Here is a 25,202-nt window from a genome sequence, read left to right on the forward strand (position 1 = left end):
CTTCTCCTGGACCTTCTTCTGGGGCTTCGTCTGGGGCTTCTCGTCGTCCTCCGGGTCGCTCGGCTGGCGCGCCGCGCTGCAGGAGCAGGTGCAGGACTTGGGGTTGCTGGTCTTGGACTTCTTCTTGGCCCCTCCGTAGCAGACGTCCGACACGTGGCCCGTGGTGTTGCACTTGGAACAGAAAAGTGTATGTTTCTCGACCGTACATTTCCTTGCCACGTGGGGCCCGGCACAATAAAAACACTTGAGAGGGCCGTCGACCCTGAAGACGCCGTCGTTGTCCGTCCGCAGCACCGCTGCGGAGCGCCGCGTGGACTCGTGCTTGGCCGCGGTGTCGACGGCCTTGCCCAGGGTGCAGTCGTCCAGGTCCAAAATGCGGTTCTGGAGCGCCTCGTCCGCCAAGCCCGCGATGAACTGGTGCATGACCAGCGTGTCCCGCGCCGCACGCTCCGCGATGCCAACCGTGGCCACCAAGACGCTGAGGGCTTCGTGAAAAGCCAGGACGGACTCACCCACTTGTTGACGTCTTCCCGTGAACTGGATGTACTGAGCCGTGGGGTTGACCGGCGTCGCCATGTTCTCCGTCAGCGTAGTCAACACGAGGTCGTAGCCTGCGGCGTCGGTGCTGATCGGCTCGAGCCAGCGGTCCAGGCGGTCGAGCGTGGCGTCGTCCAGGGCGTCCAGGAGGATGCCCTTCTTCTGCGCGTCGGTGATGGCCTTCTTCTGCGCGTCGGTGATGGCTCCCTTCGAGGCGACGTGGTTCTTGATGCGCCGCAGGAAGGCGTGCCAGGTTTCGGGCGTCTTGGAGTCGAAACGTAGCGGTGGAGCTGCCATGTTGTTGTTGTCGAGCCGAGCGGCGTGATGGGGCGGTCCCTCGCTGTGACCGTAGCACCCGTTGCCGGCGGGGCACGGAGTCCGCAAATACTTGCCGTACGAAACTGTCACACGTGGTCCGGTTCGGTCCTCGTCGCCAGTGATGTGTACGTAGAAGTTGGAAATGAACAGGCAGGAGTGGACAGCTTGGCAGTGTATTTCGGACTGACTCGGACAAGACGGAACGGACAGTTGACAAGTTCAAGTTACACAAACCTCCGCTAGAGGGCGACACACTACACATGCGCGCGCGCAGACGGCAGCGCCGAATACAGGGCGGGAACTATGAACGAGTATATAACAGGCTAGGCGATAGCGAAGCCCATCGCGTGCTGTACAAATCGAAGAGCGAACATTGTATGCTCTAATCGGAGCATGCCTGCACTGCAAGCACGCTTTAGCTAGCGCATGCCTGTCATGCCATGTACACGCTAACTGAAGCATTCATCTAGTGCACAAGGGATAGGGAGTTCCCTACATAAGGAAGCGTGTACATGGCATGTATGCATTAGTAAGTGGGTACAAGTCGAATACGACTTGCCTCTGGCTTTGCATTGTCGGATTTTTTTCGGAACCGAGACTCGGACGGTCCGAAACCGGCCCGCACTTCGGTTCTCGGACACATCCGTAAAGTTGCCGATTTGGGAACATTCTGGAGCTTTCTCGGACTCGGACTAGCCCGACGGACCTCTTTCGGGCTGGAAACCCGCTCGGACAGATCTCGGAGCAAATAATTTTTGTAAGGGAATGTGTAAAGGTACAAGGTAGGTTTACGCCAGACCGCGTCTTGTCGTAACAGGCTTCGCGATGTTTCGCTGCCTGTTCCTCCAATCCGCGCCTGGCGTACCTACCTTGGCCTGCGGCGCTAGCCTGCCTTCGGCGGGCAATGGCTTGTCCATCGTCGGTTACTTTTGACTTGTTGCATGGTGGGGGGCTCCACCCCCAGACCCCCCTTTGTTCTAGGTAGAGTTGCTTCATCAACAGATAACATGATCTTGACCCTTGTAACCTTTGAACTTGTCGAGGCTGGGGGGCTCCGCCCGCCAGACCCCCCCTTCTTCGAGACAGAAGGCATCCTGCCTGCAGAAAACTCGATTTTTCGCCGTTTTCAGGTGTTTTTCGGCTATAAAAACTGAACCAGTTGAGCTACGATGGTGACATTTCGCGTGTACCGAGCCAAAGACAAGGCTAAAGAGTGTGCAAAATCTCACCGAGATCGGCCGAGCCGTTCAGGAGGAGTAGTGCGAACAGACACACACACAGACAGACAGAAAAAACTTTTCAACCCCACTGGAGTAACAGGCTTCGCTATCGCTCAGCCAATCATCTGCTCAAAAGTGATACTTTGTTGCAAAATTTAGCTGTAATATTTTGTTGCAGACTTTTAGTACACTGCCAATCCAAGTGTAAGACAGTCTCACACTATTTAGTGCGAACCACGATGTCTCACGCTTACAAGTGTGAGCCACGTGTGTCCCACGCTTGCAAGTGTGAGTCACGGTATGTCTCGACACTTGCAAGCGTGAGATATGGTTTGTCTCCCACTTACCTGCGTGGATCCTGTGGCATTAAACCACAGGGAACCATAGGCAGTAAGAGTGGGGCAAACCGTGTCTCACATGTAAGTGTGAGACAAATGATGTCTCACACTTGCAAGCGTGGGACAAACGTGGCTCACACTTGATAGCGTGAGACATCGTGGTTCGCACTAAATAGTGTGAGACTGTCTCACACTTGGATTGGCAGTGTAGTTCTCATTGCAAAAAATTATGATAAGTTTTTTATTGCAAAATATAGACACTGGTTATTGCAATTTGAATGACAGTGTGACGGGAGTTTTTTTTCGTAAGACATTAAGAGTGTAGAATTTTAAAAATTACTGTAACACTATCATGGTCATCAACCGATGACTCCACTGAGATTCCCTACGCTATGAGTACAGCACGTATGAAGCAATGCAGCTGAGATATCGCACCATACGTACAATGCCTCAGCCATATTGCACCTTACGTGCAATGCGTACCAAAAATGCCATATGCTAGCATGGGAATGGGGAGGCATTGTGCTTCATGTGCAATGGTTTAGCATCGCACCAATTGACGCTATACTCATAGCGTTTGCAGATTCTCAGTGTCCCAAAAATACAACGGGACGTGCCGAAGAGCAGAGTCAAGCCCTTCGTTTTTTTTTCGTGATACCAAAGAGCGGGTCAAAAACTCAAGACCGCAGGTGTCACAATCTAATCGAGTTGCGTCGGAGCGGATCCGGGGCAACGCTCCGCGTCGCTCGTCCTAGACGGTGGTCTGCAGCGTGCGGTGGCGGAGCCCTGCAGCGGCCATGGGGCTCTCGACGATCATCCTCGGCGCTGGCGTCGTTATGTGCATGCTGAAGAATGCCGCGCCTGTTGTTATGGTAGGAATATGTTTTGTTCACTTTTGTGTGCAGCAGTGACAATTAAATGAGTACACTCTCATTCCACTCTCATCACGTTTAAGCGAATGGGACAGTCTGTTTGAGCAATTTGCCCATTTCATGAGTCCAATTCTCAACCGACCCGTCGCCCAATCGACTTCTCGCGTCACCAATTCTTGATGAGGCATTCCAGAGCCGATTGACGGTGGTAGAAGTTGACCATTGACGATTTTGCTCATTTTTGTAGTGAAAGTCTACAAGTCCACGACCGCCGGCCCCCGAAAATGTCTCGAGGGACTATGTTAAAAAGGCGTTTGAAGAGGTGCTGATAAAAAATCGAAAGTACTCCAGAGACATACTTTTTGGTCCCAAACCACCTAAGCCTTTCATTCCACAAACCGTATGAGATAGAGCAAAACTGTCTGAAAACAGCTTGTCAGAAATCCGATTTTGAACCAAAAAAGTCCTCATGCAAATTGCTGTCAGACGCTTCGATCAAAGAAATCCCATTGAATTGAATACTCAGCAGGTGTCAATGTTGTGAGCACTGCAGCGCCCAAATCATACCCACAACCTCGATAACTCGAGCCGCTTGATTTTAGATAGTCGTCTCAGAAATGATTTCCCGCCTAGAACGAATCCAGTTTGGATTCCGGGATGGGGAGAAAATTGAAAGTTGTAAAACACTCAAAAAAGGTATTTTTGGACTTTGAGTGCATTTGTATTACCGATGGACTGTTCTGGGGTCGATTCAACGTGCAGATTCGGATTTGCCACTCAATTTGACATGAAGGTGCTCATTTGCATACCTTAGGACCCGAAAGAAAAGAATTCCGGACCATTTCAGTAAAAATGTGCAATTTGGTCAGAAACGACTAAAGGAAAAAAAAAGCCAATAATTTTGATTGCTTAGTTCCCATACTAATTGACCTAGAGGGCTGAAATTTTATGGGGGTATTAACCTATGGATAGGTGACATTTGCAGTGTGATACGCTCAGCGTGATGCACCTATAATGAATTTGTAGAGTAGCGCTTGTGGGACATGTATTTGGCATATTTGGTACACACGTCTGCACACTCTCAGCCTCTTGCTGACTTTGTCATCAGTATAACCAGGTACTATTGCTTACAACAATAATATGTACTAGTAATTCCTTTTTAGATACGTACAATTTACTGCATACATCTATTAAGGAAAGTTCTTTGTCAGTAAGTACTGACACATACGTAAATAACAGTTATTACAAAAGCGAAGAGAACGTATTATTGTTGCACAAATTGCTAGGTCTGCTTCTGACAAAATGTCAATAACCATGTAAATAGCGAGTCAATAGCGAGTCTGAGAGTGTACACAACATACCAGATAAAATTGTTGCTACCCACTGCAGCGGGTCTGCGTATGGGGTGACCCATGGGTCTGGGTCACTGTGAGAGGCTGCATGCCAAACGTGGCTGCGATCGGTATTCAACCCTGATAGAAGACTTCCGCTGTCCGCAGAATGGAGCGACTCCCGTCGCAGGGAAATGCGTCATGTACGGGGAGTGCAACGTCGACGAGAAAGGCATGAAGCAAAACTGCGCTTACTCCGGTCCGCCAAAAAACATGACCGACGTCAGCGGGAGGGAACGACTACGAGCGGACTGTCCAAACTTGTTCGACGAAAATGGTGGTAAGCGTGACTCATCCTTTTTTTTAAGGTTCGCAAAACATGCAATTTTCCCCCTACTCTCTTTCCTGAACTCATCAAATTATTCGTCTTCGAAAACTGAAAATTGTTCAAAGTTGCGTGAGTTATCAATATGCACCCGTCTCGTGCTTTCCAATACCTAGCAAATTTCTGATTCTGCTACACGGTCTAAACCTTACGAAATTTTTTTGGAGCATCTGTAAAGTACAAACTATTTAGTTTGTAATACGAAAAAATAGTTCGTAAATTGCAAACTTGTTTTCTTTGTAACCTTACGTCCGCTCAGATTACTTTGTTATGACAAGCTACTTTTCTTTGTAAGGTCTAAAATAGGTTGTTGGCTTATCAGAGTGTAATGCTCATTTACATTTGAGTGTGTGTGTGTATGTGTGTGTGCGTGAGCGCGCGCGCGTGCACACACGGTAAAACGGTTCCTGGTTTTCCCTGGATGCCCGGGGCTAAAACAGGCGATTTCCAGGAAGTTCGTGGGAAAACCAGGAAACGTTTTCACCGTGTGTATTTTTTCTTACGTTGACAGAAGGTTAGATGGGCTGTTCCGGCCCTTTATCGAAAACGCCCCACTTGACTCTGTCTAGACGCCTTCGTGTGCTGCAGCGAGGCCCAGATCGAGACCTTGCACGACAACCTCCTCAAGGCGGCGGGGATCTACAGCCGCTGCCCCTCCTGCTTCCGCAACTTCTTCAACATGTTCTGCGAGGTGACATGCTCGCCGACGCAGGCAGAATTCATGGAGGCCGTGGAGACGAAAACGAATGCCGCGGGTGAGTTCACTGACTCTCATTCCGGGAAAATGAAATCACGTCGGCACGATCGTGACAAAATGTCCTTTGAGCATTTCGTCACGCTTATTCACTCCCAAACGAGCGTGACATTTTTTTCCCCATACCTCCATCATCTCACAGTAATAATGGTAATTATGGTAATAGGATTGTTACACTTTAGGCGTGACTGTCCACTCACATGCACAGTAAAAACTCTATGAAGAATCGCTTAATAGTACGAAGAAAATTAAGGCATTGTAAAATCTACAAAGAAATGCTTCGTATTATGAAGCAAGATCCTTCGTAATGTGAAGCATTTGTTCATACAGTAATACGAAGCAATTCTACAATGCCTTCATTTTCTTCGTAGTTATGAAGCAAATGCTTCGTAGGCTTGTCCGCCCGCCCAACAGGCATTTTTGGCGGGCCTGCCTTGTCGGGTGTTTGCAGGGGCTCTCCCGTGCCCATACTTTAAACCGCTATATCTCCTAACCGGTTTGAGATACAACTCTGTGCGTGGTCTCATTCGATTCAGCGCGTCTTTTTCTACTCAACATGATCACCCACACACACCAAGAAGGCAGAGAACGTCAAACAATGCTCAAAACCTGCATTTTTTAAAAAATAAATGGCATAATTTGCATACTTTGAACCGCTATATCTCCTAAGCGGTTTCACATAAAAATCTACGCGTGGTCTCATTCGATTCATCGCGTCATTTTCTACAAGATAAAATCATCAGAAGTTTTTGTCCACATATTTTTCCCAGAAACCCCAAGAAAAAACTGTTTTTTTAGGTATTTTAGGGTGTTTTGGGGGTTTACTCCACAGGTATTCGTCGGAGGGCAAATCTGAGGTCATATTCTTGTTCCTTGGCCAATTTTACATGAAGTGACCAAATTTTAGCTCTCTACTATGAAAAGTGTAAAATTAGTCCAAAATTCCCGAATGCGTGTTTTTTCTCCAAAAGTTAAACTAAAGTTGGCCATATCTCCGGTAATAAATTTTTGCTGGACCTAATATTTTGGCTTTAGACTCTCCTTTAGTTAGTTATCAAGCCTAAAAAAATTCAGGAAAATCGGGGAGGGTCGCTGGAAGAAGTGGTCCGTCTTAGTTGATTTTGCTCTGTGGCACTGCACCATACGTGCTATACTCATAGCGTTTGGAATCTCAGTGTGTGTTCATGGAAAAGTGTGTACGGTTTCTACTGTGCTGTTTTCATGTTACGTAACTCTGGCAACCTGGGGCCGCTCAACAGGGACCAAGTACGTGACGGAACTGAATGTCTACACGACCCAGGACAGCATGGACGGCTTGTTCGACTCTTGCAAAGGCGTTGTCATGCCCCAGAACGGCAAGTACGCCACCGACATCGCATGCGGTGCGTACGACGCCTCCACCTGCACCACCGAAAGGTCTGATATCATCTTGAGTCGACTCATACTTAGTTGTAGCGGCCTCCTTGCAGCCGGCAGGTGCGCCGGTTGTTGTACTCCGCTGCCTCTGCAGGTGTTTATCGGTGAACACCTGCACCGCCTTCTAATCCATTGACATCAATCGAGTGTCCATGTATGAATGGACGCTACTGTACGCTCTGGGATAGCCTGAGTCACCTCGTGGACCGAAAGGCTACTTTGAAAACTTCGCGTGATTTGCAATCTGAGGTGTACCACTTGAGGTTTACCACTTGCGGTTATAACCTCCCGACAAGAGTTCAGCATATTAACCGGGAACCTGAAAAAAATATTTTTTTTAAAACTTACAAAAATTTCTCGCTTATTTTGAAATCTTAAATCTGAACCACCAGCGAGATAAGCGTCTTTTTAAAGGTTTCTTACAAAGGTGGTTTTACTCCGAATTTTTTTTTGTTCCACTTTGACGGTGTTCCACCCCACACCCTAGGAGCAATAGCGGCATCTCGTTGGCAAAGTTTTCGAACCGTTGCTTGGTGAAGATATAGTGTGACTTTATGAAGCTATCGGGACGAACGAAACTCAAGTCCGAGGTATTTCACTGGTCCTGCGTCCGCCGGCGTCCGCAGAACTGGGGGCTGAAAGAATCATATCCGTTGGATTGCTAATTTTGTCACGTTCGTTTGAATTCAGACGAATGTAGGTCCAGGTTCAAATGTTTATGACAGCCTGATGAAACGTCCGCGACACTTTCAAACAAATGTGGCATCGTATTCAGCCGAACGTGGACAATACTCACATTCTGACGAATGTGACGTCACACTCGTTGAACAGTGTAGTAGACAAAGCCACGGAAACACTCATGGGATACATCTCTTCTTTTTCGTTGCAGATGGTTCAAATATATGGGAGAAGACAATCCGTTTTCTCCCTTCCCAATTAAGTTCGTGACGTCGAGAGGCATTTTCAACGACATGTCCAACAAGGTTATGAATATCGTCCGCTGCAACGAGAGTGCTGATGTAAGTCGGGGGTTCAAGACGATGCACTTCCATCACACATGGTTTTTATCATCTGGTACAATGATTTCGATTTACATCAAGGCCTATTTAATCGATGTGACGACTGTAAGAGTTTCTATTGTGAAACCAGACTGTTGTGACCGACTGGAAACAATTTAATGCATTCACAATTTTGGTCACAAATGTAACCAGCCAGTAAGAAAATTTGACACTTGCTGCCTCCAAATTTTGTCACCAGATTCCGTAACGCTCAAAATTGCTTCCAATTCGTAACAGAACAAATTGGCCACAGACATTTAGTGTATGCAAATAGCCCAAACGCGGTCTGAAGTATCTCTGTTTGGGCAGCCAGATGCACTGTGGCAAAAAGCTACGGAAAATTCTGTAAACAGCTTGTGGTAGTCCTCCGTAGCCCCCTTATCAATATTCTCTGTAGACTCTTACAGCATTTTCCGTAGGACCGCACAGTATTCTTCGTAGGACCTTACAGTGATCTCCGTAGGACTAAACAGTCTTCCAGGTCCTACGGAGAAGACTGTGTGGACTTACAGAGAATACTGTACGGCCCTACGGAGAATACTGTAAGAGCCTACGGAGAATATTGATAAGAGGGCTACGGAGAATCCTGGAAAAAAAATTAACAGAATTTTCCGTACCTTTTTGCCACAGTGTGATCTCATTTGAAATGGATATGGTACTCGCCTCTTTTCGCCAGGCGTCTTCCGATCCGTGTTCCTGCGTGGACTGCCCCATGAGCTGCCCGAGCGACGACGGCTCCCTGTTCAAGCCCAGCAAGTCCGTGTTCATCAAGGTCCTCGGCGTGGACGTGTTCGTCCTCGCCGCCGTGCTGGCCTACGTCGTGGTCCTCGTTGCGACGGCCGCGCTCGTGCGCTGCCAAGTCCTTCGCAGGCGAAAGCGACAAGGTCGGCATACTTTGTCCCAAGCTCTCAAGTGTCAAACGTGGCACTTGGCCACACTGTAAAAAATATGTTGTGAATTTGCGACGGAATATTTTCCGAAGGGTTTTTGGGAATGTCCAAAAGTGCACTGTAAATGTTTCTTTCCTACGGGAACTTTTGTAAGTCAACGTAGGTTCGTCGTTAATTTACGAAGGTTCTTTGTAAATTTACGAAGAAAAATCGTAAATTTACAAAATCTGTTGTTACGAAGGGCTTCGTAAATTTACGACGGGCTTCGTTAATCTACGACGGGTCTTCGTAAATCTACAGCGGACCTTCGTAAATAAACGAAGGAAGTGTTGGCAATTTTTTTGCCGAAGGATCCGTCGTTAATTCCAGACGTATAATTACGAAGAATCTCTGTATATTAACGAAGGTTCTTTGTTTGTAAACGAAGGTTCCCTGAAAATTAACGAAGGATCTTTGTAGATTTACGAAGGTAATTCGTAAATTTCCATTGTAATTGTAAAATCGGCAGAGATTTTTCAAAAAACTAACGAAGGTTTTTGTAAATATACGAAGAGCTTCGTAAATTAACGAAGGAACCGTTGGCAATTTTTTTTGCCGAAGGGTCCGTCGTTTATTCCGGATATTAACTTTTACAGTGCAATACATGCGGGAATTGTTTCCGGATTGGGCCTGACTACTTGCACACCAGTCACACAGTGGGCTAGAAGACCGGTGGAGGCCGCCGCCAGAATTCTAGGCGCATTTTGAGTTCTGGAGTCGCTTCACGAGACTGGAACCGCAAATGGGTTACCCCATCAATGGATTGATCTTCAAACGAGGACTCCATTGGTAGGGTCACACGTTCGGCTCGAGTCCCGTTTACTCAGGAGCACAAGGCGCGTCTAGAGTTTTGGCCTCCGTCACCGATCTTCTGGCCCACTGTGAGTCGCACGAGTGAAAGAATTAACATTTTATCGTTCCTTGCCTGCTGAGCAGAGCTGGCCGCAGACCGGGCGTCGATATCTGCGGCTCCCGAAAACTTCTCCCCGACCAGCGGAAAAGGAACCTCGAAGCCAAGCCGACTCGAGGAGTGGGGCTACAAGTGGGAGAACGTGCTGGAGGATGGCTTCAGACGTCTTGGTTTCGGTCAGTTCAATCAAATTGAGGGTTATCAAATCAATGTTCTCTACTGGCATTGCCCTTCGCACACTGTTATTACAAATGTGATATTGAACTCATTTCAAAGGCAATACTACTATTATTTTACATTGGCGCCATGGAAAAGTTATTGCATTACTGGTGCATGCTTTAACGTATGTTATAATTACACAAAAATGTCAAAGTATGGGTCAAAACGCTAGAAACTTGTTTCATTTGTAAAGCGACATTTTTTTTATTGCTGCCACAGATGCGATATTTTAAAGGAATCACATTTGACTTTATATCGCTGCTTATTGTATGAAACCTATGTACCTATGAAACCTATATTTGTCACGTTGGAAATATCAGTGTATTGCTCACAAAATAGCAACTCGCTAAAAACGGTGCCTGGTTTCCCAGGAATTCCGTGAAAATCGCTTCACTGAAATCGAAAGTATGGTGAAATTACCACATTTGGCTGTGATGAGACCAAAAGTGTGGTTACCGCATACTACCACACGTACAAATGTGGAAAGAAATACACCCCGTCAAATAAGTGGTGTACAAGCCTATAATTTAGCCGTTACCTTATGTATTGCGTGGTCAAGACCACCCTTTTATGAGGTATGGAGGACTGACCACAAACTTGCTGTGGTATTCACCATGAATTTCATGTGGTGCTTTGTTGACCACTGATTTTTAGGGGTATTGACCGCATTTCCACGTGTGGTAAATTTGGGTAACCACGGTTTTGCACCTACCACACATTACCTGTAGGCTGTACCACACTTCGAAGGACAGTGTTATGTCTTAACTTGAAGCTACCCGGGAAAACCGGGAACTGTTTTCGCCATACATCTTGTTCCATTCTCAATTCTTTTTTGTCGTGTAGTGTGCGCGTCCAACCCGCTCATGGTGTTCTTCCTGGCGTCGTGGCTGCTGGCCGTGCTCATTTACAACGTGGGCAGCGTGCAGGTGGTTTCCAACCCGGTGCAGCTGTGGGCGTCGCCAACGTCCCAGAGCAGGAGAGAGAAGGACTACTTCGATACACACTTCGGGCCGTTTTACCGCGCAGAGCAAATTTTCATCAAGGCGGTGAACCTGCCCGAGGTACTTAACAAAACTGAGGTTGCCCTGTGCTGCTAGTTCGGCACTGAATCGAAACGAAATTTCGTATCTCTGGTGCTTTGTCTTCAAACTAAAGTAGGCAGATAAGGTGAAATGTCACAATATGACATAAGGAGTTCCAATCGACATCGAATCGTTTACTTCGATTCAAATTCAATCCAGTTACTTTTCCGGATTCAATTCGAAAAATGGTTGAAGATTCGATATGGATTTGATCCGAAACGAAAACCCTTGATGCGATGGTGGCTATCGGTGTACCGAACGTACCGGTACCTCCATTAGGGTGGTCCACTTTTTTTAAAAGTTCCAAAAATTGAGGAGCGCCGTCCAGATTCTTAAAGTAGGTGTAAAATCATGAATTTTGATACAAATATGATAAGATTTGGACCATCCTTAGGGGTCCATCAACGCGCCTGAACTTTAAAGAAAAGTTGAAAATGTAGCGGTATACTAAAATCGATGCTGTTACGAGAGTCTTTGTCCGATTTTCGATTGCAAAACGGCGATCTTTTCAGAAAAGTGCGCTCTACTTGATGATGTACATAAAATGACGATCCGACGCATTGCCTATTTTCCAGGGGCGTACAATCCCGTTTTTAGCCTCTAAATCCAACATGTTCTTGCGTTTTGAAGGTGTTTGAGTCGTCCGATCGGATTTTTTGGGTCACTATTCGACGCGCCTGATCAAAACCTTTCGAAAAATGTCTCAGGCGTCAAAATCGGTTGGTTTGCCTACTGTACAGGAGCAAAAAACCACTGAAATTCGCTTAAAAATTGCTTTTTCGGGATACGAAATATCCTGTTTGGCATTGGGTCGGATTTCTTGTGGTGCCATTTGACGTACCTGGTCAAAAACTTTCGATTACCGTTTCGAGCGCCTGAATCCAGAGGGTCGCGTATCCTACAGACGAATTTTTCGACATTCGACATTTTTTGCTTGTAGGGTCGGCAATCCACCGGATTTGTACACCCAGGACGGTAATTGGAAGTTTTTGACCAGGCGCGACAAATGGCACCACAAGAAATCCGACCCAATGCCAAACAGGATATTTCGTATCCCGAAAAAGCAATTTTTAAGCGAATTTCAGTGGTTTTTTGCTCCTGTACAGTAGGCAAACCAACCGATTTTGACGCCTGAGACATTTTTCGAAAGGTTTTGATCAGGCGCGTCGAATGGTGACCCAAAAAATCCGATCGGACGACTCAAACACCTTCAAAACGCAAGAACATGTTGGATTTAGAGGCTAAAAACGGGATTGTACGCGCCTGGAAAATAGGCAATGCGTCGGATCGTCATGTTATGTACATCATCAAGTAGAGCGCACTTTTCTGAATAGATCGCCGTTTTGCAATCGAAAATCGGACAAAGACTCTCGTAACAGCATCGATTTTAGTATACCGCTACATTTTCAACTTTTCTTTTAAGTTCAGGCGCGTTGATGGATCCCTAAGGATGGTCCAAATCTTATCATATTTGTATCAAAATTCATGATTTTACACCTACTTTCAGAATCTGGACGGCGCTCCTCAATTTTTGAAACTTTTAAAAAAAGTGGACCACCCTAACCTCCATTCACGACTCTATGATGAAAATTCTCTATTTTATGGACAAGATTTCAATATGGTGAAAATTCCCTATTTTATGGTGAAGCTCTATATCATGGTGCGCATTCTTTACATGATGGTGAACATTCTGCGTACTATGCTGGTGCAGCTGACTTCAAAACTTGACTCTAAAGATTCATTGTGCCTTTAAAAGATTTCTTCAAATTGCATTTGTATTATGGAGAAAGTCTCCACCATATGTTAATGCAGACATCAACCATAAGACAATTAAGTCGTCCCCAGTGGCCATGCTTAACCGAAACCTTCACTGCATCCTTCTTGACTGCTGTGTAATCTTAGGCGTTTCTCAGATCAGCCACGAGATGCCTCAGGGGACAGTGAACTTTGGCCCAGTGTTCGATAAGGATTTTCTTCTTCAAGTGCGGGAGCTCCAGATGGCGATCCAAGACGTACGTACTCACAACATTCCCGCAGACGGGACTTCATATGAGCTCATATCTCGTTCTGTCTATTCCATGACAACTCTACAAACTGAAGTGTGTACTCAGTATGCGTCTACAGATGCATACTTGCAAGTACACATCTACACGGTGAAAACGGAACCTGGTTTTCCCAGCAACCCAATGAAGAAGGTATAGGCGATTTCCAGGAAGTTCCTGGGAAAACCAGGAACCGTTTTTACTGTATACAGATGCATACTCACATGAGTTCACGTATACAGATGCATACTCAGCTGAGTACGCGTCTACAGATGCATCGGCTACTTGGCTGAGTGCGTGTATCTGAGTATGCATGTGTAGACGTGTACTTGCAAATGCATCTGTAGACGTGTACTTGCAAGTGCATCTGTGAGTATATGAACTTCAATTTGTAGAGAAGACGCGGATGTGGGGGCAGGGCGATGGGGGTGGGGTAGGTAAGGGAGTATGGGGCGATTTGTAACAGGGGCGATTCGTAACAAATGCGTTTATTAATTTAAGTGGAGGGAGCAGAGGAAAATCTGAGTATGGCCCCTCTTTCGCTTCAAGTACAGGGTCTTTGAACAATTGAAGCGGATGTGATCGGTGCTCAGGTATAGTTTTGAAGGGCGTCTGAAACATAGGGTACACCGAAATTTCGGCAAACAGGCAAATCTTTTATTTTGAGTTTTAGGAAGTTCCTGTCTGAGGCTTCCCAGGTATGAATCACCTTTGAAGTACCGTTGGGGCCTTGAAGCGTGACCCCTTTACAATGTAAACACGTGGCATAAGTTGCTTTTACTTTGTCCAGTGATAGTTAGGGACGGATTTCTTGCGTAACAGGCATTTGGGGTGCACTAGACTGTCCCACGAAAAATTCGATGTTTGAAAATGCAACCTCTCACCCCGGACTTAAGTTCCTTATGTAAAAAAAGGACTCAATGATTTTTTTCAGAATTTTTGAACAGAATTTAGAGGTCGCGCATCGGCAAAAACACGTTTTTTGCCATCTTTCTCGAGTTTTTAAAAATGCCTTACCACCACACCACACTCAGCCCCACCCCCTCCCCTTAGTTGGACTTCTCGTGACCCCGTGACTTCGTTCAGTAGGACACCCGTCCCTCCTGAGCCCATCTAGACCCTCAAATCGGCACCCAAAACGATAAAAATAAGTCGAAAATTTCATAAAAAGCTGCAAAAGTTGTGCAAATGTTGTGTTTTTTGATAATCTGACATCACAGAACGATAGAGCGTGAAAAATTACGTAGGGGTGAAGACAAATGAGCACGCCACACGGTCAGTTTCGGTTACATAAGCGCGAGCGAAATAGAACGCCCCCACGAATTCATACATTTCCTGTGCAAAACTTGAAGCGTGGGGCTTTTATTCCTTTTGTGGGATGTCAAGAATCATCTGATGATTGTTTTATATGAAAGTTGACGAAATAAAAGCTCTGCATGTATTAAAATTACAAATATATGGTGCGGGTCGCTGGTGGTGCCACCTGTCGGTAGCCATGGCAACTACATCGCCGCCTTTTCGCGCGCTTTGCCGCGCACACGAAACGAACCGCCCAGCGAGCGTTGTTTTGAATCGTCGTTTGTGTTTTGGGATTTATTGTGTGGAATGATGGCGTCCCGACGGAAGACGAGGCTGCAGGCTCACCTACCTTCGAGCTAAGGAAACAGTCAATCATAGACCAGCTAGAAACTCTGTTTGACGTAGCTCATCATGAAGCTACAAGCCAGCACCGACAAGCCAGTGCACCCTCTTCTTCCGTCGGGACGCCATCATTCCACACAATAAATCGGGGGCGTTCTATTTCGCTCGCGCTTATGTAACCGAAACTGACCGTGTGGCGTGCTCACTTGTCTTCACCCCTACGTAATTTTTCACGCTCTATCGTTTTGTGATGTCAGATTATAAAAAAACACAACATTTGCACAACTTTTGCAGCTTTTTATGAAATTTTCGACTTATTTTTATCGTTTTGGGTGTCGATTTGAGGGTCTATATGGGCTCAGGAGGGACAGGTGTCCTACAGAACGACGTCACGGGCTCACTAGAAGTCCAACTAAGGGGAGGGGGTGGGGCTGGGTGTGGTGTGGTGGTAGGGCATTTTTAAAAACTCGAGAAAAATGGCAAAAACCGTGTTTTTGCCGATGCGTGACCTCTAAATTCTGTTCAAAAATTCTGAAAAAAATCATGGAGTCCTTTTTTTACATAAGGAACTTAAGTCCGGGGTGAGAGGTGACATTTTCAAACATCGAATTTTTCGTGGGACAGTCTAGCACTGAGAAAAAAGTCTGGTTAAAAGTACCAGACCAATCCTAGTTAAACGAGTACTAGTTACTCATACGAGAATCCTAGTAACTCTCACCAGATGATCAGTTGCAGTAACCAGATCGGGTGTTGTGACATTTACCAGGTGTCTGGTTAATAATCCTGGTATATTTTACCAGACTGTTCCGTAATTGGCACCATACGTAAAACTTCGAAATATTCGTTTTAATTGAAATGTTCGGGTGTCAAAAAGTAAACTGCAACCGGTTTCGTTATTTTCGGAGTCTTAAATCCGAAAGAAACACTGGGAGTATTTCCCTGAGCCAGACACGTAGAGAGTCACCTGGTGGGGATCCACTCGACCCACAGGCGACGTGGTGGCGCAGTGGTAACGTGCCCGTCTCACAAGTGTGAGATCCCGGTTCGAATCCGGAGGAGAGGAGGAGGGAAAAAAACAATTCAGAGGTTGTTCGTTAACGAAATCGACGTCACATCAGGTTTCATCACTACTAAAAAATATTTTATTAAATTTTGGACTTCTTATTTCAGTTTTGTAAGCACATTAACTAACCAGGATGTTTTGGTAAAAACTACCAGAAGGGGACCTGGCGGCATTGTGAGGATAACTATAAATCTGGTACGGTTTACTAGACTGAGGCCAACTAGACAGTTTAGTATTTTTTACCAGAATTCTAGTTGAGTTATATTCTATCAGACAGTCTGGTATTTGGTACCAGGATTCTGGTTATCGTTACCAGACTTTTTTTTCAGTGAGGGTGCACTCTACCAAAAATGTCCTGTAAATGCCGTTAATTTATTACCAGTTTTCACTGTAGGTCAATTCACAGCGTTTGCTGTGAACTAGTTCACGGCGTTTACTGTGATCTCGGTTACAGTGTTCACTGTGATCTGGTCCCCAGTAAACACTGTGATCTGTTCCCAGTAAACACTGTGAGTTTGACGCCGCTGAGCACCGAAGTACTACAAATCAGGCTCCAATTCACGGCGTTTACTGTGGCCAGATCACAGTGAACACTGTAACCCAGATCACAGTAAACGCCGTGAACTAGTTCACAGCAAACGCCGTGAATTGCATAACAGCAAACATTGGTAATAAATTAACGGCGTTGACAGGACATTTTTGGCCCGCCCTTCTATTCAAAAAATAGGGGGAGGGCCTATGCATTTGCCTTTGTGTCTGTGTGTTGTTGTTGTTGTTGTTGTTGTTGTTGGCGTCTGTGTACAAGGAAGGAGTTGGGCTAGAGTAACCAGATTTAAAGGGTACTTCAGGAGTACCGTCCAAACAAATAATCCGGTGGTGCAAATCCAGTCCGGGTCGCACAAGGGCTGCTGCAGGTGCATCATGGTTTACATGGGCGGGAGGGGGATTTCCGCCATTATTGGTGCTAGCAGGGCACATAGGGGTATTTTTGGAATCGGGGCGACGAGACAAGATGAATGGACCTGGTCCCGACCCCATCGGCCGCTTTTACAAGTTGGCCAGATCAGGATCTTCAAAAAAGGGGGTCGACCGACTAAAAAAATTTATTGCAGATTTCGATTGGTCTCAGCAAGACCTTTTCAACGAGGGGTCGGAAAGGGGGTCCAGGAGCCCGACTTCGTCTATTAGTCACATCAGGATCTTCAAAAAAGGGGGTCGACCGACTGAAAATTTTTACTTCAGTTTTGGATAGGTCTTGGCAAGACCTCTTCAACGAGGGGTCGGAAGGGGGGTCCAGGAGCCCGCCTTCATGAGTTATGGGAAAAAGTGCGACGGACTCGTTTTGCGCTCCTGCTGTGCCTCTATTGCAAGGAGTTGCAGTAGCATGGCAAATATGGGTATTTTCGGAATGAGGGCGAAAAGACAAATGAAATGGGCATATTCTAAGGACAGTTGGAGTAAAAAGTGTAAGGACTATTGCATATTGTGAATAGAAAGGCGGGCCTAAGTCACGATGGTACATCGATAACTTTGCTTTACCCGCTCACGGTGTGTGTGATGCGAGCGGGCCGAAGGCCCGGGCCTTCGACTGGTCAAGTTGGGTCTGATGCGAGGGCCGAAGGCCCGAGAAAAGGCCGCCGGCAGGCCAAGCTGGGCCGGCCCCCTGTCGAACCGAGTTGCCGGCGCAGCGAAGCGGAGCTGGCAACTCGGTTCGACGGAAGGGCGGGCCCTAGCTTGTTTGTAGAGTGTGACTCGTAACAGACCCGCATAAAAACAAGAATTAAAGTAGTTTTTGCTGTTAAATGCTTGACTTTTTTCTCGAATCATCTGCTGTTTTATTCCAATACATTTACACAGCTCGAAATGCATTTTGAAGCGAGTTATTCTATGCTTTCCTCTAAAATTGAAAAAAGTGAGGTTAGGATTGACGTAGCCTATCAGTTAATGCTGAGGCGGTCAACGGCAGCTTGTAATGTAGATTTTCAGACGTCTGCAGGACACCCCGAAGAACAACTGGTGGAGGAGATAACATTCCCGACGATGTTTCAATTAATGTGTAGGATGTTACTAAAAGCCCCATGGCTGTTACAAATCACCCCATGCTGGGGCGATTCGTAACAGCATGCAAGGGTTTGGAAAACGTCTTTGATTTCAAAGATTACGGACTCCAGATTGATCCAATGGAGCTGCACAGTAGGGTGGTCCACTTTTTTTAAAAGTTTCAAAAATTGAGGAGCGCCGTCCAGATTCTGATAGTAAGTGTAAAATCATGAATTTTGATACAAATATGATAAGATTTGGACCATCCTTAGGGATCCATCAACGCGCCTGAACTTTAAAGAAAAGTTGAAAATGTAGCGGTATACTAAAATCGATGCTGTTACGAGAGTCTTTGTCCGATTTTCGATTGCAAAACGGCGATCTATTCAGAAAAGTGCGCTCTACTTGATGATGTACATAACATGACGATCCGACGCATTGCCTATTTTCCAGGCGCGTACAATCCCGTTTTTAGCCTCTAAATCCAACATGTTCTTGCGTTTTGAAGGTGTTTGAGTCGTCCGATCGGATTTTTTGGGTCACCATTCGACGCGCCTGATCAAAACCTTTCGAAAAATGTCTCAGGCGTCAAAATCGGTTGGTTTGCCTACTGTACAGGAGCAAAAAACCACTGAAATTCGCTTAAAAATTGCTTTTTCGGGATACGAAATATCCTGTTTGGCATTGGGTCGGATTTCTTGTGGTGCCATTTGTCGCGCCGGGTCAAAAACTTCCAATTACCGTCCTGGGTGTACAAATCCGGTGGATTGCCGACCCTACAAGCAAAAAATGTCGAATGTCGAAAAATTCGTCTGTAGGATACGCGACCCTCTGGATTCAGGCGCTCGAAACGGTAATCGAAAGTTTTTGACCGGGTACGTCAAATGGCACCACAAGAAATCCGACCCAATGCCAAACAGGATATTTCGTATCCCGAAAAAGCAATTTTTAAGCGAATTTCAGTGGTTTTTTGCTCCTGTACAGTAGGCAAACCAACCGATTTTGACGCCTGAGACATTTTTCGAAAGGTTTTGATCAGGCGCGTCGAATAGTGACCCAAAAAATCCGATCGGACGACTCAAACACCTTCAAAACGCAAGAACATGTTGGATTTAGAGGCTAAAAACGGGATTGTACGCCCCTGGAAAATAGGCAATGCGTCGGATCGTCATTTTTGTACATCATCAAGTAGAGCGCACTTTTCTGAAAAGATCGCCGTTTTGCAATCGAAAATCGGACAAAGACTCTCGTAACAGCATCGATTTTAGTATACCGCTACATTTTCAACTTTTCTTTAAAGTTCAGGCGCGTTGATGGACCCCTAAGGATGGTCCAAATCTTATCATATTTGTATCAAAATTCATGATTTTACACCTACTTTAAGAATCTGGACGGCGCTCCTCAATTTTTGGAACTTTTAAAAAAAGTGGACCACCCTACTGCACAGTCTAGATGAAGGGCCAGACTGCTCAACTGGCACAAGTTTGACACCGATATGCAGAATGTTCTTAATTTTGTATAGAGAATTCCGAAATCTGTTACAAATCACCCCATACTCCCTTACTCCTCATCCCTTGTTACATGGCTAACATGGTTCCTGTTTTGTTTTTGTTCTTTGCAGGAATTCCCTAGAAATCGCCTTTGCCTTTAATATTGCACTGGAGGAATGTGACGTCATGTTCGTTTTCTCGTGAAAACGGCGATGTTAGTTGGAGCGTGACAAACGGTGAAAATTCACAGTCAAACGAATGTGACACACCGCACCGCTTTGTCACATTACTGCAGGTGTGACACGCAATCAGCTGTCGAACTGTCACATTAAAACGAATGTGGCACATGGTACCCAAGTACACATGGCGTGTCACATTCAAACGAATGTGACAGTACATGGGTGTCACATTCGTTTGGATGTGACACGACATGTGTACTTGGGTACCATGTGTCACATTTGTTTTAATGTGACAGTTCGACAGCTGATTGCGTGTCACACCCGAAGTAATGTGACAAAGCGGTGCGGTGTGTCACATTCGTTTGACTGTAAATTTTTAACGTTTGTCACGCTCAAACTAACATCGCCGTTTTCACGTAAAAACGAACGTGACGTCACATTCCTTGACTACCAGTGTGCGCGCTGGGAAAGCCACAAATCGTTTTCGCCGTTTTCGCCATCAGTAAAGGTATTGGCGATTTCCAGGGCGTTCCAGGTACAGGCAGGAACCGTTTTTCGCCGTGTACTTGATGAGGTACTTAACCCGCCTGTACTCGAAATGTCCTATACAGAAGATACTTCATGTTGAAAATGTTGAAAAAGGTGCAGCAGACTTTACACCTTTAAAATTCACTGCAGTGATAGAAATTTCTGTGGCATCACGGAGAAAATCTCTACCTTCATATGTTGCGGCAGACTTTCACCGAGACTTTCACTCACTTCGAGTGCGAAAAGCATTACTTTGTCCCTTACTGCTTTTCGCCGTCCTTCGGGAAATCCTCAGGAATCCTGGATCCGCACCTGTCCGTAACCGCACCTTACTGTCCGCAGCTTGGCAGGGAGGAGGGCATGCCTCTGGAAAGCGTCTGCTTCGCCCCGCTGCAGAACGACTTCACCGGCCCCGTCACTATCGACAAGTGCACCATCATGACGATCTGGGGCTACTTCCAGAATTCCGTCGAGAAGTTCAACAAAGAGGGGGAGAAGAACGGGTTGAAAACCAACTACCTAAACGTAATTTACGACTGCCTTCAGTAAGTACCTCGTTCAATAGTTAGTTTTCCAAGGCAAAATTGCGTTGTAAAGCATGGAAAGTTGTAGAAAAGGTGACTCTATTTAAGCAATTTTTCAGATGGAATAAAATCAGGTTAAAAGGTGACGGCTCTATCTAATTCCTCAAATATTAGAAATAACACCTTAAAATTAAACTCCTTCAGTTTCTCAAAAACTTTTTTTCCAGATAATTTTTACTATTACTTTGTTTCTTCTAATGTGATGCTGGGACAAAGTTGGTCAGCAATAGGCTAGGCTTGCTTTAATGCAGAATAAACTGGGTGATTTCAGTGTACAATAAATGTCCTGTGTAAAATGTGTCTCAGGAACTCATACGATCCGTCGTGCCTCGCACCGTTTGGAGGCGCCGCGGAAAACCTCCTGGTCGTTGGTGGCTTCTTGGATGATGCCAACAAGACCATGGTGCAGGCCAACGCGCTCGTGCTCAACTTCATCGTCACCAACCACGTGAACCCGGAGGACAACAAAGTCGCGATGGAATGGGAGCAGAAGTGAGTGAAACGGGAAACTCGAAACACTCCCCAGCCTTCGCCGCTGTGTCAATAAATCATACATTGCGCACCTGAGGGTAAATTCGTATACATAGAAAGATTTTAACAACCAAACTTCAGTTGAAAACTTCGCTTTAGGAACCGATTGACTCTGCGGTGTAGCAGGGGGCGGTAACACTACAAAGCAGGAGTGAGGCGAAGCTCTCGCCTCGTGCAAGGGTTACGGACTTCTTCGAGATTATTAAAACTAGGACATTGTTTTCAAAACGCTTTGCACAGATCGAAAGAGCATCAAATTTAGGGTGCATTAGACCCATTGACCTTCCCAAAACACCCAATTTCACTTAGCACAAAAGAGAAAATCGCGGAAATGTTTTCACAAAGATGGCGCCCCGACGTTTTTTCCTTAATTATTAGACATATTGTATTTTTCGGTGTTTTCACTTAGATTTTTTGAGGGCTGAAGAAGCAGTTAAAGGACTGCCGATTAGTCTAATGCACCCTTTATGTGATGCTCTTTCAATATGTGCAAAACGATTTGCAAACAATGGCCTACTTTGAATGATCTCGAAGAAGTCCGTGACCACTGCACGGAGCAAGATCAGAGCGAGAGCTTCGCCTCACTGCCGCTTTAGGGTGTTACCGCCCCCTGGGTGTAGTGTTAGGGTGTCTGTGGGCTAGAGCCCTCTCTCTCTCTCTCTCTCTCTCTCTCTCTCTCTCTCTCTCTCTCTCTCTCTCTCTCTCTCTCTCTCACACACACACACACGCACGCACGCGCGCTAACAGTGGCATCGAAAGCACCAGGTCAGAGGATCAACTGACCCCTCAGTTTTTGAACTTCCCCGAGTCAGTCCCCTGAGAAGCAGGCAACCTGCAATACCTTGCCCCTCCAACTTTTTTGACGTTCCGACTCCGACGAATCACTTCAAAATACCGAAAAATAGCCGCTCTACAAATCGAAAAGCGTACATTGTATGCTCTAACTGGAGCATGCCTGCAAGCACGCTCTGGGTAGCGCATGCTTGCCAAGCATGCAGTAACTTGTGCATACATGTGAAGTTACACGCTAACTGACGCATACATCCAGTGCATAAGGGATAGGGAGTTTTCTACATCAGGAAGCGTGTATGCGCTAGTAAGTCCATGCTTGGCAGGCATGCGCTAGCTAGAGCGTGCTTGCAGGCACACACAAAATCTATGTGTGTACTCAGTACACACTTCTAGGTGCGTGCTTACAAGCATGCACTTCTAGGTGTGTACTTGCCTAAGCACGCACCTCTAGAAGTGTGTACTTGAATGAGTACACACTTATAAGTGTGTACTCAGGAAGTAAACACATAGAAGTGCATGCGTTTTCCCTATGCCGCGCATGCACCTCGCAAGTGTGTACTCGTTTTGGCGTAACTCCTCTTTTAACTCTCCTTTCAGACTTATTAACTTTCTCATGGACTGGGAAAAGACGAAGAAACCAGAAAACATGGACATAGCCTTCATGATGGAGCGGTCCATCGAAGACGAGATCCAGAGGGTGTCCAAGACCTCGCTCGGCATCATCATGGCTTCCTACGGATGCATGTTCCTCTATGTGGCTCTGTCTCTGGGACGCGTCACTTCGTGGGCCAGGGTCTTGGTGAGGAAAAAGAAGTGTCTTTGATACTCGCGAACGAAAGAGAAAACACTGATAAAGCTTAAGCGGAGCTAGCTTAGCTTCTTCGTGAACAATAGATTGGGAACTAGCGCGAAGGCACAAAAATATTTGCAAAGGTTCTTTTGTAAATTCATGAAAAATTTTGTTCAAGAACGAAGAATCTTCATAAATTACCGGGAATCTTCGTAGTTACCAAGGATCGACGGGAATTTACGAAGGTGTCGGCAATATTTTTGTCAGAGGAACCTTCGACAATTCCGGATATTAGTTTTTACAGTGTTCGCAAGAAGACAATTGAGTGGTCATTGGACAGAACAACCTATTTTTAATGGGTTTCCCATGTGACTTAACGTCCTTATGCCCAACGGCCGCTGAATTGATAGAAGGAGGGGAGCGCATAAGTTCTTTTATACGCATCAAGAAGAGCGTGCACGGTGGTTGCGTTACACGGCAAAAACGGTTCCTGGTTTTCCCGGGAACTCCCTGGAAATCGCCTGTGTCTCTACCATACTGCGAAATAACGCACATAGTACACAATTTCTGGCAATTTTAATCAGTTTTATTGTACTTTCAAAGTACAACAATTGTTGTACAAAGTACAATGGACCGGCACGACGAGTGCTGGGCAGGCAGGCCTCGTTGTGGTTTGTACAATTCTCGTTGTACTTTCTACAATCCCTGTTGTACTTTTATTGTACAGTTTTTGTTGTACATTTGTTGTACTATTCACACTTTTTCTTGCAGTGTAGGCTTCCTGGGAAAACCAGGTACCGTTTTTACCGTGTACGAAAGGCGCTATGTTAGGCCCAAGTTCCACCAGTTTAGTAATCCCGCATCGTTCTGCACATCCAGGTTGACAGCAAGATCATCGTAGCTGTCTGCGGCGTGGCGACCGTAGCGTTGTCGGTCCTGGCGGCCATAGGCTGGTTCGCCTACCTCCAGATTCCCGCCATTCTCTTGACCTTGGAGGTAACTGGAAAAATATTTCAAAAAAGTACTTTGTTGTCCCCCGTTTACGTGCACACACTAAATTACTATGAAGATTTTGGTGCTGAGCTTCTTTGCACGGACTTGAGCATACGTTGGAATGCACAAGTTCGTGCTTAGCTAAGCAGCACAATTTGCGTTGTTGCTCACGTATTCGTGCATCTCGCGCTGTTAAGTTCTTTGCAAAGCGATGCAGCACACAAAAGCCAAATGTTTGGTGTGCACTCAAAAACGAACCAATAACCGTCACTACACTCTAAATTTAGCATGCCTTGAAACTGGGTGCCTTTGTCGCCTGCTCTACTTTTTAGTGCGCCAAATCTCATCCAGTTTCTGGGAACCGTTGTCGCCTAGTCTCTAGGTGTACAAACCAATGAGGAACTTGCCTTCATCCATGGCTCGGCAGCACCAAAGGTGCCAAAAATGCCCAGAATCTGGGCACCTAGATCGACAGAAATTAAGCTTTGTCACCCAGAAACTAGGCTTGGTCTCCCAGAAACTAGGCACATGTGCATCGAGGGGGAAATCACTCGCGTTACACTCTCATTCCAGGAACGTGACATCACGTTGAAATGAGCGTGACAAAATGTCACGTTCGTTTGAGCATTGTGTCACGTTCCTTTGAATGTGAACGAGCTGATTTTTGGCCGATTCACACCCAAACGAATGTGACACAACGCTCAAACGAACGTGACATTTTGTCACGTTCATTTCAACGTGATGTCACGTTCCTGGAATGAGAGTGTAATAGTCGGGTCACCGATTCCTAGTATTACGCGTAATAAGAATAGCGTAATAGCCAATTTTTTTAAAATTTCCTCTATTTAGGGTCCGATTTTAGCCTAAATATGGATAATTTCGAGCGTAATAAGCCTTCTGTAATAGCGTAATAGAACGTAAAAAGGAGTAGTCGGGTCACAGTTTTTAAGAGTGATTTCCCCCTCGATGTGCATAGTCTACCATGGGGGAGGGCCAGTTGCTAAAATGATTTGTGCACATCGAGAAGTGACGGGTGACTTGGCATCGGGCAAAAAGTCGACCGGCAAAGATTTTCGCTTTAGGCTTTCTGCAACCCTGCGAAACGAGTTACAAACTCGCTTACCGCGTCGGGCAGCTCGGGCCAAATTAGTTGTCATGGC

General features: G+C 45.9%; 2 protein-coding genes across 2 annotated transcripts in view; one reads left to right on the top strand and one right to left on the bottom strand.

Moving 5' to 3' along the window:
* Positions 1–25,202, bottom strand: part of LOC117645446 — a 175,436-nt gene that overhangs the window by 34,011 nt on the left and 116,223 nt on the right. The gene's annotated exons all lie outside the window — the stretch shown is intronic.
* LOC117645264 (NPC intracellular cholesterol transporter 1 homolog 1b-like) overlaps positions 3,129–25,202 on the top strand; it is a 34,493-nt gene continuing 12,419 nt past the window's right edge. Inside the window, exons 1-13 of the mRNA XM_034385327.1 lie at positions 3,129–3,285; positions 4,785–4,956; positions 5,571–5,756; positions 7,015–7,171; positions 8,061–8,190; positions 8,906–9,113; positions 10,095–10,244; positions 11,131–11,348; positions 13,283–13,381; positions 20,695–20,897; positions 21,243–21,428; positions 22,857–23,058; positions 23,929–24,045. Coding sequence (XP_034241218.1) covers positions 3,211–3,285; positions 4,785–4,956; positions 5,571–5,756; positions 7,015–7,171; positions 8,061–8,190; positions 8,906–9,113; positions 10,095–10,244; positions 11,131–11,348; positions 13,283–13,381; positions 20,695–20,897; positions 21,243–21,428; positions 22,857–23,058; positions 23,929–24,045 — 2,103 coding nt within the window. The 5' untranslated portion in view covers positions 3,129–3,210. The remainder of the gene's footprint in view (positions 3,286–4,784; positions 4,957–5,570; positions 5,757–7,014; positions 7,172–8,060; positions 8,191–8,905; positions 9,114–10,094; positions 10,245–11,130; positions 11,349–13,282; positions 13,382–20,694; positions 20,898–21,242; positions 21,429–22,856; positions 23,059–23,928; positions 24,046–25,202) is intronic.

This window comes from Thrips palmi, unplaced genomic scaffold (assembly GCF_012932325.1).
Source record: "Thrips palmi isolate BJ-2018 unplaced genomic scaffold, TpBJ-2018v1 HiC_scaffold_18, whole genome shotgun sequence".
Classification (NCBI taxonomy): Eukaryota; Metazoa; Arthropoda; class Insecta; order Thysanoptera; family Thripidae; genus Thrips; species Thrips palmi.